General features: G+C 46.7%; 5 protein-coding genes across 5 annotated transcripts; 1 reads left to right on the forward strand and 4 right to left on the reverse strand.

The window, feature by feature from the left end:
- On the forward strand, positions 1 to 1254 carry LOC114767764 (Golgi-associated plant pathogenesis-related protein 1). The gene is made up of 6 exons (XM_028959459.1): positions 1 to 73; positions 246 to 271; positions 373 to 600; positions 696 to 773; positions 850 to 999; positions 1110 to 1254. The coding sequence occupies exons 1-6, from the start codon at positions 66 to 68 to the stop codon at positions 1112 to 1114; spliced, it is 495 nt and encodes a 164-aa protein (XP_028815292.1). The 5' UTR covers positions 1 to 65; the 3' UTR covers positions 1115 to 1254.
- On the reverse strand, positions 778 to 2756 carry LOC114767765 (histone H3). Its single transcript, XM_028959460.1, has 2 exons — positions 2272 to 2756; positions 778 to 1149 (listed from the first exon to the last, which is right to left on the reverse strand). Exon 1 carries the CDS (start codon positions 2682 to 2684, stop codon positions 2274 to 2276), a length of 411 nt encoding a protein of 136 aa, XP_028815293.1. The 5' UTR covers positions 2685 to 2756; the 3' UTR covers positions 778 to 1149; positions 2272 to 2273.
- Positions 2757 to 3783: 1027 nt separating this feature from the next.
- LOC114767766 (histone H2A-like) lies at positions 3784 to 4506 on the reverse strand. Its single transcript, XM_028959461.1, has one exon. The coding sequence runs from the start codon at positions 4454 to 4456 to the stop codon at positions 4079 to 4081; it is 378 nt and encodes a 125-aa protein (XP_028815294.1). The 5' UTR covers positions 4457 to 4506; the 3' UTR covers positions 3784 to 4078.
- A 771-nt stretch (positions 4507 to 5277) lies between these two features.
- Positions 5278 to 5873, reverse strand: LOC114768146 (histone H2B 1/2-like). The gene has a single exon (XM_028960283.1). It carries the CDS (start codon positions 5846 to 5848, stop codon positions 5474 to 5476), a length of 375 nt encoding a protein of 124 aa, XP_028816116.1. The 5' UTR covers positions 5849 to 5873; the 3' UTR covers positions 5278 to 5473.
- A 2390-nt stretch (positions 5874 to 8263) lies between these two features.
- Positions 8264 to 10528, reverse strand: il12ba (interleukin 12Ba). Its single transcript, XM_028960904.1, has 6 exons — positions 10324 to 10528; positions 10048 to 10150; positions 9252 to 9430; positions 8774 to 8949; positions 8555 to 8664; positions 8264 to 8327 (listed from the first exon to the last, which is right to left on the reverse strand). The coding sequence occupies exons 1-6, from the start codon at positions 10526 to 10528 to the stop codon at positions 8264 to 8266; spliced, it is 837 nt and encodes a 278-aa protein (XP_028816737.1).
- Between the last annotated feature and the right edge of the window lie 7430 nt (positions 10529 to 17958).

Raw genomic sequence — 17958 nt, forward strand, 5'->3', positions numbered from 1 at the left:
ATCTCCAGACAAGCAGACAAGCAGGTCAGACGGTGAGAAACACTTAATAAAAGACACTTACTACTATGAAATGGTAAAAATACTATGCTCACTTGCTATTATCTTCATTACGCATTATTTTCTGTACCTAAATTTTTCCCTGTCCATGTTGATTCTGCAAAAATAATTGTGTCTGATTTACGGATTTGTGTATATTTTTGTCATCATAGAACATGCTAATATATGAAAATTCTAATACTTTTCAGCTTAGAAAAAACAGAAACCATGGCTGGTAAGATCTTTTTTTTCCCCAAATGTTGATGATGTTATATCAGCTCTTTTGCATTTTAACGGGTTTTAACATGATAAATCGACTCTTGCTATTGAGTACAGATGCTAATTTCAAGGCAGAGTTCCTGCAAAAGCACAACCTGTACAGGAAGAAGCACAGGGCTCCAGACATGAAGATGAGTGAGGCGCTGTGTCGGTCAGCCCAGGCGTGGGCTGATCACCTGCGGAGCACCAACAAGGACAGCAGAACGATGAGCCTCCAGCACAGCGACACCCAGCATGGCGAGAACCTGTACATGTCGTTCAGCTCTTCAGCGAACAAACTGACCGGTGAAATGCAGATCATGTCAATAAACCATGTTTAGAGAATGATGACCATAAATAGAGAATGTTGCTGTTAATAATCTTTTTTTTTCTCTTTTAAGGAAAAGAAGCTGTTGAGAACTGGTACAATGAAATCAAGGATTATGACTTCAGCAATCCAGGATTTGCCTCTAACACAGGTAATATTTCAACATCTCATATTTTAATGCAAACAGTACAATAAAATCCTATATATACACGATTTTTCCCGTTTAGGACATTTCACACAGGTGGTGTGGAAAGACACGACAGAGGTCGGTGTGGGCTGTGCTGTGGTCGGTAACTGCGTTTTTGTGGTTGGGCAGTACAGTCCTCCTGGAAACATCAGCAATGAGGGCTGCTTTGAGAAGAACGTGCTTCCAGCAGGTCGGTTTTGCATGCTGAATCCCAGGGCCCATCTTCACATGAATCTTCACAGTCATATTTCTCTGTGGTTGTTAAATCGGACTGTTTTTTTTTTTTTTATTCCTCCACAGAGTAAAGTTCCGGAGCATTGCTAGTGGAGAACACTGCGTTCTGTAATAAACATTAGAAAAAATGCATAACTATGTGTAACTTTACATGATATAATCACAGTACAAAATCCTTTAATGCGCAAATAAAGCTGAGTGTTATTATGGATTGATGTGTAATAGTCATGTATATCATATATGAAAGAGAAGTGATTGTCATCGTAATACACAGCATGGCACAAAATGTGTCCTGCTTTTAACCATCACCCTTCTGATTATGGGTCAACTTCCTTAACCTCTTTGCCATCATCTACCCCCAGTATATACTACTAAATTAAAAAATGAGAAAAACAAAGTATTACAAAGTATTATTAAATAATGCACAAAAATACACTGTTTACACAAGGTGGGGTGAATGATCTCAGTCCAGTGGACGGGATGTTTCGTTGCAGAAAATTAACATTTTAAATTTAAAATTAACATTTGTTCTCCGACATCTTTGTGTAAAAAAAAAAATAATCACAAAAAGTTTCACAAAATAACTAAAGTTAGTTCTCCCTAAAAAAGCTTAATGTAAATGACTGTTTCTTCCTCCAAGTTTGAGCATGAGTAAAGGCACTCCTCCCCGGGCGCCTGTCATGGTGCCCAATGCTCACAAGGGTGATGGTTAAACGCAGAGGACACATTTCGTTGTGTCACCATGTGCAGTGCTGCAGTGTTTCGCAATGACAAACATGTCACTAATTTATATAACTTTTACCTACTTTTCGATCCGATACAAAGTAAAATTCAGTTTCGACGATACTGACCCTTTATACAAAGACTAAATGTAATTGGCAATTTGAAATAAAACTTGAGGGCTGCAGGGTCCGCCCCTTTCTGTGACGTCACTAAGCCAGAGTCGATCCAATACTGCAGCACGAGAACGATCCAATACTGCGATGGAGTATTTGGATTAGCAACGATATCGACATTTAAGTCCGATCAGCACATCCTTAGTGGGGAGATTCTGGAATGTGGAAGCAACGCACGCAGAACCACGTAAATGTGGAGGAAAAAAAAATTGGACCTGACAACCAGCTAAATAAGTGTGGATATGTGAACAGTGCGGACGAGAAACGTGGCTTTTAAGGAGGTTTAGTGGCTCTTAAAAGAGCCTTTGTTTTGATGTAGGGACTCCAGTCACCCTTAAGCGCGCTCCCCGCGGATGCGGCGGGCCAGCTGGATGTCTTTGGGCATGATGGTCACCCTCTTGGCGTGGATGGCGCACAGGTTGGTGTCCTCGAACAGCCCGACCAGATAGGCCTCGCTGGCCTCCTGGAGAGCCATGACCGCAGAACTCTGGAAGCGCAGGTCGGTCTTGAAGTCCTGGGCGATTTCCCTCACCAGGCGCTGGAAGGGCAGCTTGCGGATCAGCAGCTCGGTGGATTTCTGGTAGCGGCGGATCTCCCGCAGAGCCACAGTTCCGGGCCTGTAGCGATGGGGCTTCTTCACGCCGCCGGTGGCCGGGGCGCTTTTGCGGGCGGCCTTGGTGGCGAGCTGCTTCCTGGGCGCCTTGCCGCCGGTGGACTTGCGAGCGGTCTGCTTGGTTCTTGCCATTGCGGGAATCTACAAAACGAGTGGAACACGACGCCAGAAGTCGTGGTTATAAAGGCTAGTGCGCGGGATTTGCAAGCCCCTCCTTTTCCGGGTGGGCATTGCGGACCATCATTGGACGTTGAGAGGAGCTTCCGGTTGGCGCCAGAATTTCAAACATTTGAGCCCGCCCCTCCTGTCTGGACGCGCATTCTTGTTTTCGACAGAACATCGATATATTTTAATGAGACAAAACATTTACATTTACAGCATTTATAGCCCTTATCCAGGGACACAATGGTACTTAGTGGGATTTGAACCCACATAGGCGAGCGTGTTACCCACTAGGCTACCACCTCCTTTTATTTACCTTCATGGCCTGTAACTCGCAATGTTCATTGCAAACAGTACTAAACAGCAACTAATAATAAAACAATAAAATTCTTTTTAGAATATGTATATAATAGCATATTTTAGAAAGCCTTTTTAATAGAGCTTTTACTGTGATTGCAGCATTTCACTCTTTTCATGTCTTCTCTCCACCACTTTAAGTTAGACAACAGGGATGGTTTCCAGGTTTATGCTGAACTGAACTAAACACATTTCTTGTATTGGATTCTTCAAAATGGCACCATCTCCATAGCCGCCACAAAGTAGGTGCGCCCACACTTTTGACTGGTAGTGCATGTTTGATTGAAAAGTATTGAGGGTGTGGACTGGGTCATGTCTCGTGTTCACTTGCAGGCATGATGTGGTCTGAATGTAAGGAACTCTGGACAGAAGGACCCAGGGAGTACATTCTCCAGCTGTGGAACGTTCTGGGTTTTGGCATGCTGTCCATCTTTATTGCATCCTTCACAGCAAGATTCTTCGCCTTCCTCCAGGCCATGAAGGCACAGGAGTATGTTGATGAAAAGATTCACGTCGCCGACCTTTCCTTGGTGACATAAGATACTTCACATACGGTAAGAGGGGGTGGTGCTAGTAATCCCACTTACTACCATTGTGTCCCTGAGTAAGACACTCAACCCCAAGTTGCTCCAGGGGGGACTGTCCCTGTAACTCCTGATAAGACACTTTGGATAAGGGAGTCTTGATATATGTAAAGGGAAGAAAAAAAATAATAAATTAACATTGAGATTTTATTCACTTTCAAACACAACATTAATGTTCCATATTTTACACAGTACCCATTTACTACCATGGTGTCCCTGAGCAAGACACTTGAGCCCAAGTGTCTCCAGATGGGTGGGATCAGGAGAGAGCCAGGCGAAATTAAAGATTTGAAAAGGCTTAGGTAGTCTACCTCAATAATGAGTGATAACTCTGAATACATGTCTAGAATAAAAACGCGCTTTTGTTTGACAAAATGGTGGCTCTTAAAAGAGCCTTTGGGTGGCGCTGGAGGGGAAACGGGTTTATTTGGCCTTCTCGGTCTTCTTGGGCAGCAGCACGGCCTGGATGTTGGGCAGGACGCCGCCCTGGGCGATGGTCACGCCGCCGAGTAGCTTGTTAAGCTCCTCGTCGTTGCGCACGGCGAGCTGCAGATGGCGGGGAATGATGCGCGTTTTCTTGTTGTCGCGGGCCGCGTTCCCGGCCAACTCCAGGATTTCAGCAGTGAGGTACTCCAACACGGCCGCCAGATACACCGGGGCCCCGGCGCCGACACGCTCGGCGTAATTTCCCTTCCGCAGGAGCCTGTGCACACGGCCCACCGGGAACTGAAGGCCCGCCCTGGAGGAACGAGTCTTCGCCTTGGCTCTGGCCTTGCCGCCGGTCTTTCCGCGTCCGCTCATCTTCAAAGGTTGAGTGAGTCTCTGTCTGGGGAAACAGGAAGTAGCCTGACTGGACTAGCGAGTCTCCTTTTAACAGAACCATGCTGAAAATTCATTGGCTAAAAGGTCGTGGACGCGGGCCAATGGTAAGCGGTTCTGGAACAAGCCCCGCCCGTATTTTTAATCTTCCCGCGCTCCTCGGTCCTGTTGATAGCGCAAACAATTGATTCATTATGAGATGTCTGTATGAGTTATTTCACATGATGTATTTGTTGCATGTGTGTGTGTATATTAAAAAATATTCACTATTATATATAAAAAACATATAGCTGTACTTGAAATATCAGCCTCTCAATTAAGTGTTCACTAGAAATGTGTGTACTAAAGACACACACACGCACACACACACATATATATATATATATCACACACGTATGACAAGTGTGAATTGTTATACTATGAATAATGTGCAAGAAGTGTGGTTTCGTGTTTGTGTTGTAAAAAATGGTGCCTCGGACTGGTAGCATCTTGAGCAGCATGTGGCTGGGGTGTTTTTCCTCAGGGAAAATCATAGGGACCACATTTACAGCATTTACCAGACGCCCTTATCCAGAGTCTTCTGGTTCATAGGTCTGGTCTTACCCACTAGGCTACTACCACCACTTTATTCTCCAATTCCCCAGTTGTTTGCGTGCACAGGACTTAGCAGATGCCATTACCAGACTGAATAACACGCACGCACTTTAACTACAAACGGAGAAATAAACTGAGACAACATTTTCTTCAAATGACTGTAGCCTATTTAACATAACCAACGCAAAAGTAACGAAGGTCCACTGTAACACGGTTAGTACGCTTTTAATAAGGCATGAATGAACACGTTCAAGTGGGTTTCGGGAATAGAATATACTCCTAAAACTTTAGTTTAATAGTGACAATGATAAATTTCCATAATACAGAAATCCAGGCTATTTTTTGACAATGTGGCGGCTCTTAAAAGAGCCTTTGTGTTGGTGCAGCGTCGCTTGTGGCTCCGCTTTACTTGGAGCTGGTGTACTTGGTGACCGCCTTGGTTCCCTCAGACACGGCGTGCTTGGCCAGCTCTCCGGGGAGCAGCAGGCGGACGGCGGTCTGGATCTCCCTGGACGAGATGGTGGAGCGCTTGTTGTAATGCGCCAGGCAAGAAGCTTCTCCAGCGATGCGCTCGAAGATGTCGTTGACGAAGGAGTTCATGATGCCCATCGCCTTGGAGGAGATGCCGGTGTCGGGGTGGACCTGCTTCAGCACCTTGTACACGTAGATGGCGTAGCTCTCCTTCCTGGTCTTTCTGCGCTTCTTTCCGCCCTTGGCGGCCGTCTTGGTCACGGCTTTCTTGGATCCCTTCTTGGGCGCTGACTTCGCGGGCTCAGGCATGGTTACAGTCTAGGACAGAGCGCTGCAACAATGGCCGTCGGCAGCGTCAGCAGGGTGTATCCTATAGACCTTCATGCAAATTAGTCGTGAAGCGCTGCGCCCGGGGTGCGGAAAGACGTCACCACAAGGAAACGCCCGCTGCTCTTTATTGGTCGGTTTGTATGTTGGCGCAAAGAGGGAAATTGCTGTTCCAGACAAAGAAACAGAGAAACACCCCTCCCCCACAGCGTAAAGAGAGAGAGAGAGAGAGAGAGAGAGAGAGAGATTTTTTTTTAATCAATTTTTTTCTATCACAAGGGGGAGCAGAATTTAAAAAAATAAACAGAGATATATTCTGGGCCTCTCTTTTTGATTCCACCGCCGGACATCCTGCCACATGGACCCAGGTTCAAATCCCACTTGCTATGACTTACTGCCACCCTGAGTGTCTCCAGGGGGGGGACTGTCCCTGTAACTACTGATTGTAAGTCCCTCTGGACAAGGGCGTTTGATAAATGCTGTAAGTGTAAATATGCAAGCACCAGTGCTCAGCACAGCATGTGCCACAGAGCCTACGGTCATGTCCCTCAAGCTTGGGTAAAAGTGCATGGCTATGCTCATGATGGGGCTGCAACGATCATAGCCCATTGTCTGACGTCACATAACAGACAAACAGCTGATTAGTTTGACTGAAGTCCTTGCGTGCTGGGTACAGTGTATCTTGTCATCTGGACCCAGTCGTTCAAACAATTTAATCTGGATAATTAAATCTTGTTTTGCTATCCAGGATCTGGTTATTCAGGCTTTTAGGCTGGTTTTTCAAAGCAGTGCTAGATTGGATCACTATTACAAAAATTTGGAAATTTCAGCATTACCAAATTTAGTTTACCGGTCCTGTAATTGGAATGCACAGTGTAGCCTACTGGCTATATGAAGGACAAAAGTCAGACCAGTAATATACCAGCAGCCATATATACATTATGTTTGCAAGAAACAGGGAAAAAAAAAACATGTGACACAAACATTTTCCTTTTTAAGCAGCCAGAATCAAGACGCAGCAAGACGGGTGGACCGAGATGGCTTACAGGAAACACACTCGCCTTGCAAAAGTGCTGTCTTCTATGACAACAATTCCAGAGACATTGAGTTAGTGTCTCAAAGTGTGGCTGACTGAGTCTTGCAGCACAAGCTGCAAATCCCAATGAGGAACGATCGTGGGACGCGACCAACGAACCCCAGCAAGAAAACGATTCAGCAGAGGGTGGCTGGATATTGTCAGCTTCTCAAACCGTGATGGCTGGCAAACACCTTCATTGTTGCTGTAGTGCGCCTGGACTCGTAATGATCCTGAAGGAACGTTAGGACTTGCTGTACAGAGCAGACGTAGGCAAAAACCTTCCAGCTTTATTGCCCCCACCCAGAGTCCTCGCTGAGGATAAACCCATCGCTGTTATCTTTATGCGCCCATGTGACATGAAGTGAAGCAAGTGGATAACCATCATCATGTTTTTGATGAGCGCCATCGACTGGTGTGCCGGGATTCAGCATCGGGGGAAGTTGTTCATTCTACTTCTCGAGGCAGTATGGGCTGTCTGCCCGACCGGCAGCGCATTCACCAGATCATGGCAGGCCTACCTCTCCAGGCTCGGGGCCTGTACAACATAGAACCATCCAAACATTATCAGGGTGAGGGCCCCATACTCATAATGGTGCGTGGGGTATTATTATTTAGGCTTTTGGGATTATTAAGGGTGTTCTCTTTCTCAGAAGTTGGTGTTTACTTTTTTATGATGAATGTGTGATTTGGAGACATAGTCCAGGTAAATGGGGAGAGTTGTGTCAGGAAGGATCCGAAAAAAAACTTGTGCGGACAACCCGTGTGGTAACCAGTAACACGAGAAGCCGAGGGGGGACATAAAAGAAATGTGATTTGGAGACATTTTTGAACTAGCCACAAAACCACTTTATCACTCTTTCAGAATGCACCAGCAGGGATAAGCACATGTTCTGTCTGACCACATGGTCACACATGCATACTTCTGGGGATTTCAATGGGAAGGTCTGCAGGCCTGAAGAGAAGTACATATTTTCAGTTCACGATTCTGTGACTGAAGTTCTCACATCATAGCATACCACAGAAACAGTCAGTAAAGGTCCAGCTGCTGATCAGTCCAAACTTCAGATAATCAGAAGATATGTTCCTCATCTGAAGAACAACAGTTGGTTCATCACTCTGATCTGACATATCTAACATATCTGATTGTAAAAGCAGGATTTTGCAGACATTCATAGAACACAAAACTGTATAATACACATATTAAGGTTTTAAAACATAAAACAGAGGAATGTCTCTGAACTGTCAGCACTTCAAAAATGCTAATTCATGTTTGGCCATTTGACTCCCACTATGGGAGAACCATAGAAATCATCTGAAGCTCAACATCTGGTGGTTTTCTTTTGCTGTCTTCTTCCATTTAGTTTTTTCTTGCGTCCAGTCTTACTGTAGTGAATTCAAAGCAAATTGGTATTTTATTCAGAAACTCCAGAAGGCAAACCTCTGCATTTATTGTTATTTTTTTTGTGGATTCAATACAGTTCATGGTTTATAAGACAAAGACATACACTTGCATTGTTAAACATAAAAAGATCCAACATGGAACGACTTAAACATGAGTTGAAATGTGAAGGACATATGTGGTTGAATGTTCAGCTGGTAACAGTTCTCACCTGAACTGGCTCCAGTCGCTCCACAAAGAGTCACAAAAGGCATCCCGTGCACGGACACACAAGGCCACACCTCTCCGCCGCTTCCACATTTGTCGTTGTGTCCTGTGCAACTGAAATATTTTAATTCAGGTGAAAAAAAGTCTTCTTTTAACACTTTAAAGTCTCAAAATCCATCTTATATTTAACATCCTGATCACATGTATTTTTTGTTGATTGTACCTTGTGCTCAGGGGGGTTGGTGGACTCACAGGTGCACTGTCGCTGCGTTGTGCACGCCACTTCCTTTACCTGGAAAGTGAGAGGGAAATAGGAGGAAGGGGTGTTCCATGTGTGAGGGTATGTCCAGCCCAGTGTCCGATTGTCCACACGCTGAATTGACACAGGGTCAGGTTTCACTTAACACAGACAGAAACAGAAACAACTGTACTTTACAGGCTTGTCACAACACTGAAATTTCAAATTCAATACTAGGGATGGTACTCCATACTTTTTTTGGTACTATATTTTTTAATATATTTAAAAAATTCTGAAAACCACATGTATACACCAAAAAAAGAAATTAATGGATAAATAAATAAACAAACCCACAAATAAATAAATAAATAATGTTGTTTCAAATGCTTTGCTAAATTTGTCCCACAGCTCACTTTGATAGTGTCCTGGCCTGATTTGAGCTGATTTGACACCAGGCTCTCACCAATGTCTCCAATGTAGAAACGACGGGTGTAGCTCTCCAGCAGGAATTGACTCCTGACATACAAGGTGAGGTTAATGTGTTCGGCTTCCTCGGCATATGGGCAGTGGCCGTGGTCCTTGCAAAAAATGGCATGTCCGCTTGCGTCCACAGAACAGCTTATGTTGCCACCAGTCAATGACCTGCAGTTGAAACAGCATTTGTACGACTCCAGTATTTCCTCTAGAATATCGAGTAACCTGAATTATTTTTTTCAGTTGCATTGTAGACATTTGTAGGAAGTCCAGTACAGGACACACATCCATTTTTGTACTTATCTACGTTTGAGGGGAAATAAAGACAGGATGTCTACCGCATTTCATTCCAGTCTCTGGCGTGGCAGCCCCAGGTTACAGTGGTTTGGTTCTTGCTTGTTCATGTTGGTCTGGTTTGACTTCATACCTTCTCGTTTCTCGTCAGCCACCGTGGCTCTATTAACTGTTATCACCTGTGTCTTATTCCCATTCTTTGTGTTTAGCTCTCCCTTCTGTACACTTCCCTATTTAGACCATTGTGTTTGTTCCCCAGGCTGCTTTCATAAATTGCAATTGTGAGTTCTCGGTTTCTGTGCCTTTTGGAAATACCTTTGGAAATATCTTTCTCTGGACTTACCCTTTTAAGTAAAAAAAAAAAAAAAAAAACACACTTATCACACCTGCCTTCCACATGCTGCCAGCAAACTAAAAATGGATGCATTGCTACAGCAATGAATTCAGAAAAAAAGGAGTATAGACTTATATTAATTTAAAACCTCACGCACCGTTTGACATTGAACTTCAGGAGGGTGCCTTTTCGTGTGTGGTGCCATGTCCAAGAGCATTGAAACACACCGGTGTAGTTCTGTGCTGAACAGTGCATATAACCTGAAAAGACACACACACAAACACAATCAGACGCCACCATGATGCACCCAAAATTTTACACTTTTTTTACATGATTATCAGACCAGGTTTGCCAGTACTTAGATGGCGACACACTGTACCAGGTCCCAATAAATGTCAGACACTGAATTGCAGAAAACATGGGCATGCATTACCTGTATGAGGCGAGTCCTGCAGGATCTTTCTGTAGCGCCAGTGCACCAGCACCAGAGTGTAGTTAAGCCATGCCCCTTGGTCACTGTAGCAGGAATAGTTGCCCCCTTCTCTCTCAACCACAGTGATGCTGATCTCATTCCCACGCATCGCCACCTCCTCTCCGTTCCTCCTCCACAGCACCTCCTGATGGCAGAACTGCTCCATGCAGCGCAGCCTGACATCCACCCGTGTCCCTGGTGACCCCCCATCACCTTCCACCACCAGCACTGAGTCAGTCACACGGGTGGATGGCAAAAAGAAAAAAAAATAGTCAGATGTTTACACCACAAGCATGAATCTGTGCAACTCAGATGTGCTTTTTTAATTTCATACTGTTAAAATGTTGGACATTTGAGACATGATGATAGAAAATGGCAGACAAATTGCACACAAGGCAACAAAACCTAAGAATACAAACACATTTGGTTCCATACCATTGGGCTGCAGAGTCCAGGACCTTTGCAAAGGTCTGCTGGTTAATCCAGGGCTGATGATAAAAATTAAAATCCCTACCAGACCTGTGTACATCTGAAAGAGTGAGCACAGCACTGAATGTATATTTACAGGTACATTTTACAATTTACAACACATTTGCTGTTTCAGGAATATTTTTAGAATGCACATGCTGGAATATAAAGAATTTAAATCTGCTCTGCACACACTAAATCTGCTCCAACCCATCTCCATGAAGGTGATGCATAATTGACAAACCCACCACCAAAAACTACAGGAAAATAAAAAAATAGATAATAATAATACACATGCATTTACTAAATGTTTTTCATAACCTATAACGTATTAAATACTGAAATGGAATGCATTACCAGAAACAATACATTACCATCACTATATTTTCAAGGTAAATAGCCCAATCTTGCTTAAAGGTTATGTTTTGTTTATCATATATGTCTATTCTGTAGATCATGAATTTCTTTACATTAAATTATCAAATATAGTATAAATACATATAAGTTAATTTGACACATTTAACACAAATCAACATTCTATAAATCTCTTTAAAGAAAATGTGATAAAGTATTATTTAAAAGGCATTTTTGAGAAAGCTGAATTGCAGGATGTTTTTTCTGAGTCTGCACTTGTGATGCATCTGCAGAACTGACCGGGTTCCGAGCAGCATCAAAAAAAAAAAAAAAGTGGAGTCATGATGTGGAGTCAAAAGTGGAGTCAAAAGTGGAGTCATGATGTTAGATACCCACTGTTCATGTTAGAATATTTGCCGTTAACTCTCAACATATTAATGCCACAGCATTTGCAAATTTATGGACTGAATCAGACAATATCACTTCATGTACTGTCTGGATACAATTCACACTATATCATATTTTTGGTATCTGTGGCATTGTGTTTAAAGTAAATGTATGTAATTCATGACTCACCTCGGCTCCCAGTCTGCTGTGTATGTTAGAGACAAAAACATTGAACTCACTGAGAGTTTACATATATAGACACACACACACACACACACACACACACAAACATATGCTGTCTCTGTGTGGCTCCTTTCTCAATATAGGAAATTTCCCTAGAAATAAAAAGTCCACAGTACCTGTATTTTAGAGGAAATGAACCTGCAAATTTGAGCATCTTCCACCTCTGTCAGTTAGTGACCGTTCCAAAACCCACAAAGTCGCTTATTTCACTTTCACTTATTTGAGTGTCCAACTTTAACACAACAGAGCATGATGATGTCTGAGAGCCAATGTATTAAACCTGGTGCTGACTTATTACCATTTTTCATGGGGCCAGCCCTGTTTACCACAAAGGTAGTAGTAGCCTAGTGGGTAACACACTCGCCTATGAACCAGAAGACCCAGGTTCAAATCCCACTTACTACCATTGTGTCCCTGAGCAAGACACTTAACCCTGAGTTGCTCCAGGGGGGAACTGTCCCTGTAACTACTGATTGTAAGTCGCTCTGAATAAGGGCGTGTTGAATGAATGTCCTATTAATCTCTGAAGGTTACGTATAGCCACACATGTGTAAATGCAGAGTACACCTCTGTTATAAACACTGATAAATTCAAATAGATGTCTTTATTAACAATGCAAACCAACTGGGTTTCATTTATCTAACCCTCCTCCACACTGCAGACAGCTATTAGTGGCCTGGACTATTGACTTCTGAGTCAAAATTTGGTGATGCACAACAATCTGAAGGATGAGCTATGTTGGCCATGTGGACGGAGGGATGTGTGTCATAAATCACAATGTGGAGGGACTTTTTCTTTTTACTCTAATTTGCTAAAAATGCCACCTTGCCCAAGACGGCACACAAAAGTACAGTTGTATTGAGACATTTTATTTTCCACACACTTTCTGACATAGGAATTCTTCATTAGGTGTCCACACGTGTGTGTATTTTTAGGGGGGAACCCCACGGTTACGCACTGAACAGCTGAGCTTCATTGGGATTGTACAGACGCTACACAAAAATACAAAAACACAATCGCACACAGATACATAACAGTACATAGAACACATAGCGTTGAAAGTAGGACATTTATTTGGATGGGACATTTGTACGTTGAAAAAAAATAAATGTCATAGTACAGGGTGGGCCATTTATATGGATACACCTTAATAAAATTGGAATGGTGGTGGTGGGTGGTGACCCTAGTGGCCATTTTGAAGTCGGCCATTGGATCCAACTTTTGTTTTTTCAATGGGAAGAGGGTCATGTGAGATCAAATTTATTTGGTAATTTCACAAGAAAAACAATAGTGTGTTTTAACGTAACTTTATTCTTTCATTGTCAGGATTGCCTGCAGCTGGGCTCCACACCGGAAGCCAATCCTGACGTCCCATAAATGCCGGAAGTTTCTGCCCGTTCGGGGTCGCTGGCATTTTCGTGAACTTTAGTTGGTAACACTGTTCGTAATTTGAGTTCTGGCAATCGCCACACGCCTACGGGTTAGTTTCAGTTCCTTATTTAAGTTAAATCGTTTTCGGCCACCGCGCCAGTCTTTATTTGTGTTTCTTTATTGTTTATTTGTTAATAAAAACCCCTTCCCAACATGTCAAACCTCTGTGCTTCCTTCCCCCGTAAGTCCGTAGTCGTGACAGAATGCCAGCGACCCCCCCAAAAGCGCAGAGGTAAAAAACAGAGGAGAAGAAACGCCGCGAAAGACGCAGTCCGGCGCGGCGAACGCGGACGGCAGGGGAGAGACGCGCCGCCCGTTCTGGTGGAGCGTTTTCTCCCCGAGAAGCCGTGGTACGCGGCGCCGCGTGATGACGTCACCCCCGGGAAACTCCGCGAAACCCGGAAGCGACAACGTCGGCGGGTGAGTGGGCGGAGCGAGGACGTTGGCGTCGGCAGCAGCGAGGAAGTGACGTGGGCAGCGAGCGCAGAAGATGCGACCCCCACGATCTTCGGCATGTCGAGCCAAGAACTCTGCGCTCTGCTGGCAAGGCTCCCCGTGGACTGGGACGACACGGACGACGACGAGAGCACGGGAGACGAGAGTTGGGCTCCGCCCATCGCACCAGTCTGCGATCGTCGCAAGGTCCGTGGGGACCCACGTCACTTCCAGGGGGGTGAGAAGCGGCAACAACAACGGCGGCGTTCCTCCAGCGAGGAGGTGGGCAGCCTCCAGCCCGAATGGCCAGAGTACTGCCCATGGGAGCTTATCGCGCCATGGGTCCAGGATGTCCGCAGGGTGGACGACCCTTGGAGTCACCGGTGGGAGGACACGGATGACGAAAGCGATGATGACGTGGATTTTCGGTGGGCGGTCGTTGCCGGGATGGCTCCGCCCAGCGTGCGCGTCCGAGATCATCGCGGCGTCCGTGATGACCCATGTGACTTCCGGGGGTACGAGGTGGACACGGACGACGACCAGGATGACGCCGTTTGGGCAGTCGGTGCCGGGATGGCTCCGCCCATCGCGCCCATCCAGGATCGTCACGAGGTCCGTGGAAACCCACGTCCCTCCCAGCAGTGTGAGGAAAGCTGGTGGAAGAGGGCGACGGGAGGTCGCCAGCCAGCAACTGCGCTGCCGGGACTGCCTCGCAGGGAATCCTCCATTCCTGCTCCAGTCGCCGACCCGCCTTCCCTCTGCCCGGACGTTCCCCAGCGAAATGGCAGCGCAGCACCAGCGCCCACACCTGCTGGAGAAGACGTCCACCCCCCTCCACACCACACACCTACCACCATCTCCAGCGACGTGCCCAGCCCCGTGTGGGACAGCCCAATTGTCCCGGGACCCTTCAGTGGGGCAGCAGACACTGATAAGACCACCACCATCCTATCGTGTCTGCTTGGGTCAGCATGGGGCTGGAGCGCAGCCCTCTGGCAGCAGGGAGAGACAGACAGGAGTTTTCGGGACTTCCAGCAGAGACTGAGGGCGGAGTTTGATCGGCCTGAGCCAGGGATCGAACTCTGCCCCTCCACCACATCCAGTGCCAGTCAGGATCCGGGGCAAGAAGACCAAGCACTGGCGGGCGACGAGAAGGTCGCGCCTCCCGAGATCCTGGCTGTGCCCCCTGAGGAGGTCCTGGAGTGCTCAGAGAGGGAACTAGACGACCCTCTCTTCTGTCTGTCTCTGTCTGTGTGTGTCTGTGTGGCATATGTGTCCGTATGTCGCCCCCACTTCCCCTCTTTGTGTCCACCAGATGGCGACCCAGCCGCGAAGCCGAACCCCAGGGAGGAGGTTCCTGACCCGAATGTGCTGGTCCAAGGCGAGGTGGACAAGCCCCAAGGTACCCCTAAGTCCAGCCGGGGGGGGTGCTCCCCCAAAGAATTTTTTGGGGGGGTGCAGTTCGGGTTGGGGACTCCTCCTGAGGGGAGGGGAGGTGGGGAAGCGATGGAGCTGGGTCCTCCGGTAGCCAGTGAGGAGGGCGGGCCAGGCATGGGCCTGCGTCTGCCTCCAGAGGGGTGGAGCGCCATAGAGCCCCCAGGTAGGCATGAGGACCCAGCTGGGACAGGCAGGAAGAGGGCCTGCTTGTCCCAACGGACGCAGAAGGGGCTAGCCGGATGGTCTGGCAATGCCCCCCCCCTTGGCACCAGGGCCGTGCAGCGAGAGGGGCTGCATAGTCCCAGAAGGCACCAGCCTGGGGTGCCTGGAACAGTCGCCGGAGGCTCTGGGACAATCTCCCTGCGCGGTGCAGGGGGTGACACAAGACGTGTCAGAGGGGACATGTGGAGACAGGGCCCACACGTACCCAGATGGATCGGCCCTGATTATTGTGTGCAGGTACGGGAGTCCGGGGCCGCCATGCGGGACCACGCCGGGGAGCCAGGCCGAGGGTCCGGGGCCGCCATGCGGGACCACGCCGGGGAGCCAGGCCGAGGGTCCGGGGCCGCCATGCGGGACCACGCCGGGGAGCCAGGCCGAGGGTCCGGGGCCGCCAAGCGGGACCACGCCGGGGAGCCAGGCCGAGGGTCCGGGGCCGCCAAGCGGGACCACGCCGGGGAGCCAGGCCGAGGGTCCGGGGCCGCCAAGCGGGACCACGCCGGGGAGCCAGCCCGAGGCACCGGGGCCGCCACGCCTGACCACGCCGGGGAGCCAGCCCGAGGCACCGGGGCCGCCACGCCTGACCACGCCGGGGAGCCAGCCCGAGGCACCGGGGCCGCCACGCCTGACCACGCCGGGGAGCCAGCCCGAGGCACCGGGGCCGCCACGCCTGACCACGCCGGGGAGCCAGCCCGAGGGACCGGGTCCTCCAAGGGGAGGATACAGCAGGGCAGGAGCCCTGTGGTTGCCGCCGTCCGCCCCGCCGCCTCCACTGATGGTACTGTTGGGGCTCCGAGGACGTAGCCCTTGGAGGGGGGGCTCTGTCAGGATTGCCTGCAGCTGGGCTCCACACCGGAAGCCAATCCTGACGCCCCATAAATGCCGGAAGTTTCTGCCCGTTCGGGGTCGCTGGCATTTTCGTGAACTTTAGTTGGTAACACTGTTCGTAATTTGAGTTCTGGCAATCGCCACACGCCTACGGGTTAGTTTCAGTTCCTTATTTAAGTTAAATCGTTTTCGGCCACCGCGCCAGTCTTTATTTGTGTTTCTTTGTTTATTTGTTAATAAAAACCCCTTCCCAACATGTCAAACCTCTGTGCTTCCTTCCCCCGTAAGTCCGTAGTCGTGACATTCATGAGTTATTTACAAGTTTCTGAGCACTTATAAAATGTGTTCCATGTCACCAACCATTCCCATTTTATTAAGGTGTATCCATATAAATGGCCGACCCTGTATATTATTGCTTGGTCTGTGTTTTAATTAAACACAGAAGCCTTTCAATTATGAAGTACATGAAGTGGCTCAAAGCAGGTACTAGGAGGGACAAGGTGTGTAAAATGAGCTTGAAGGTCCCCCTATGAAAACAGGAAGAAGGAGTTTTAGTGAATGTAGAAATGAGAAGCATTGACAAAAGGGACAGTCAATGCTGTCAGGCTGGAAAGGTATCAACATGTCTCTCCTTATATATCGCTTTAAGATTCAGTACTGTAAAACACACCTTACTGTCATTGTAAATGTTTCACAAGTTTCACTAGAACTGCCACATGCTGATGCATGGATGTAATGTTGTGCTCTTTCTTATAGATTTGCACAACAAAGCATCCATAGTTATACAAATCTTTAAGATAGAGCACAAAATTACATCCATGCAAACAGCATGTGGCAGTTTATGTGTTTTTATGCAAACAATATGTTGATACAGGATACAGGTCACTAATTCATGGCCAGTGTTTATACAAGCTTTTAATAACTAGATTTATGAGACATGTGGGATCTTAGGTTTCTCATACATTCAAAATGTCAGAAAGTCAGAATGTTGACCTTACAATGTGCTAGAGGGCAACCGAGAGTCAGGATCTTCACCCCTGACTGCACTTAGTAATTAACACAAAAACATGTAGTCCATCCTTTTTTATTTTTTTATTGTATGATTATTTTTAGCTGCATTATTATTACAATTGTGATTATTGTTTATTTATTTATTTAAGTGTTGTTGATGGCCTAAATTATTTTTTACATGACAGCAAGCAGGATGTTCCAAACTCAGCTGTGCTTGGTTCGCTTTTCCTTTATGGTTTGCAGTTTTAGACCCTGTCAAAAAGCATGTTGGAAAGAATGCAGGCATGCCGCATTTTAAGCATTCCACAAGAACCCTGTTACGAGTGCTCACACACACACACACACACACCCACACACACACACACACACACACACACACACACACACACACACGCCTACACCCACTAGTGAGCAAAGCGGAAACTTTCCTTGAGTGCTGTGTGTTCTCCTTCCAGGGCACATTGTGTGCAATATATCATCCTCACATCAACCACTCCAGGGCTTGCCTGTGCGCGTGTGACAGCTCAACTTACGGGAATTCTAAACATCTGCATAGGCATTGGCATAAGCACCTTTATGTAACTATACTTCATGGTTAAAATTTTATGACAGCATGTTCAGTGTGTCCAGTGATGGTCCAGCAGATAACAAAAACCTGAAAAAAAGAAGAAGAAAAAGACCAACACTAAGCACAGGCAGTCTTTAACATGTACTGATGAAAAAGATAATTGTTGTACATTCTGTACATTTATTTTTTTCGGTCCCACTGCGGGAATCACATTT

The sequence above is a fragment of the Denticeps clupeoides genome, chromosome 18 (assembly GCF_900700375.1).
Source record: "Denticeps clupeoides chromosome 18, fDenClu1.1, whole genome shotgun sequence".
NCBI lineage: Eukaryota > Metazoa > Chordata > Actinopteri > Clupeiformes > Denticipitidae > Denticeps > Denticeps clupeoides.

Bases quoted from the DNA above. Each gene is read 5' to 3' on its own strand.
- LOC114767764 (XM_028959459.1), top strand. The intron at 272-372 runs GTAAGATCTTTT...TATTGAGTACAG, and splicing joins AAAAACAGAAACCATGGCTG to ATGCTAATTTCAAGGCAGAG. The intron at 601-695 runs GTGAAATGCAGA...TTCTCTTTTAAG, and splicing joins TTCAGCGAACAAACTGACCG to GAAAAGAAGCTGTTGAGAAC.
- LOC114767765 (XM_028959460.1), bottom strand. From the start codon at position 2,684: ATGGCAAGAACCAAGCAGACCGCTCGCAAGTCCACCGGCGGCAAGGCG.
- LOC114767766 (XM_028959461.1), bottom strand. From the start codon at position 4,456: ATGAGCGGACGCGGAAAGACCGGCGGCAAGGCCAGAGCCAAGGCGAAG.
- LOC114768146 (XM_028960283.1), bottom strand. From the start codon at position 5,848: ATGCCTGAGCCCGCGAAGTCAGCGCCCAAGAAGGGATCCAAGAAAGCC.
- il12ba (XM_028960904.1), bottom strand. From the start codon at position 10,528: ATGGAGCAGTTCTGCCATCAGGAGGTGCTGTGGAGGAGGAACGGAGAG. The intron at 10,151-10,323 runs GTAATGCATGCC...GTGTCTTTTCAG, and splicing joins GCAGGACTCGCCTCATACAG to GTTATATGCACTGTTCAGCA. The intron at 9,431-10,047 runs GTGCGTGAGGTT...TTTCAACTGCAG, and splicing joins CTGAAGTTCAATGTCAAACG to GTCATTGACTGGTGGCAACA.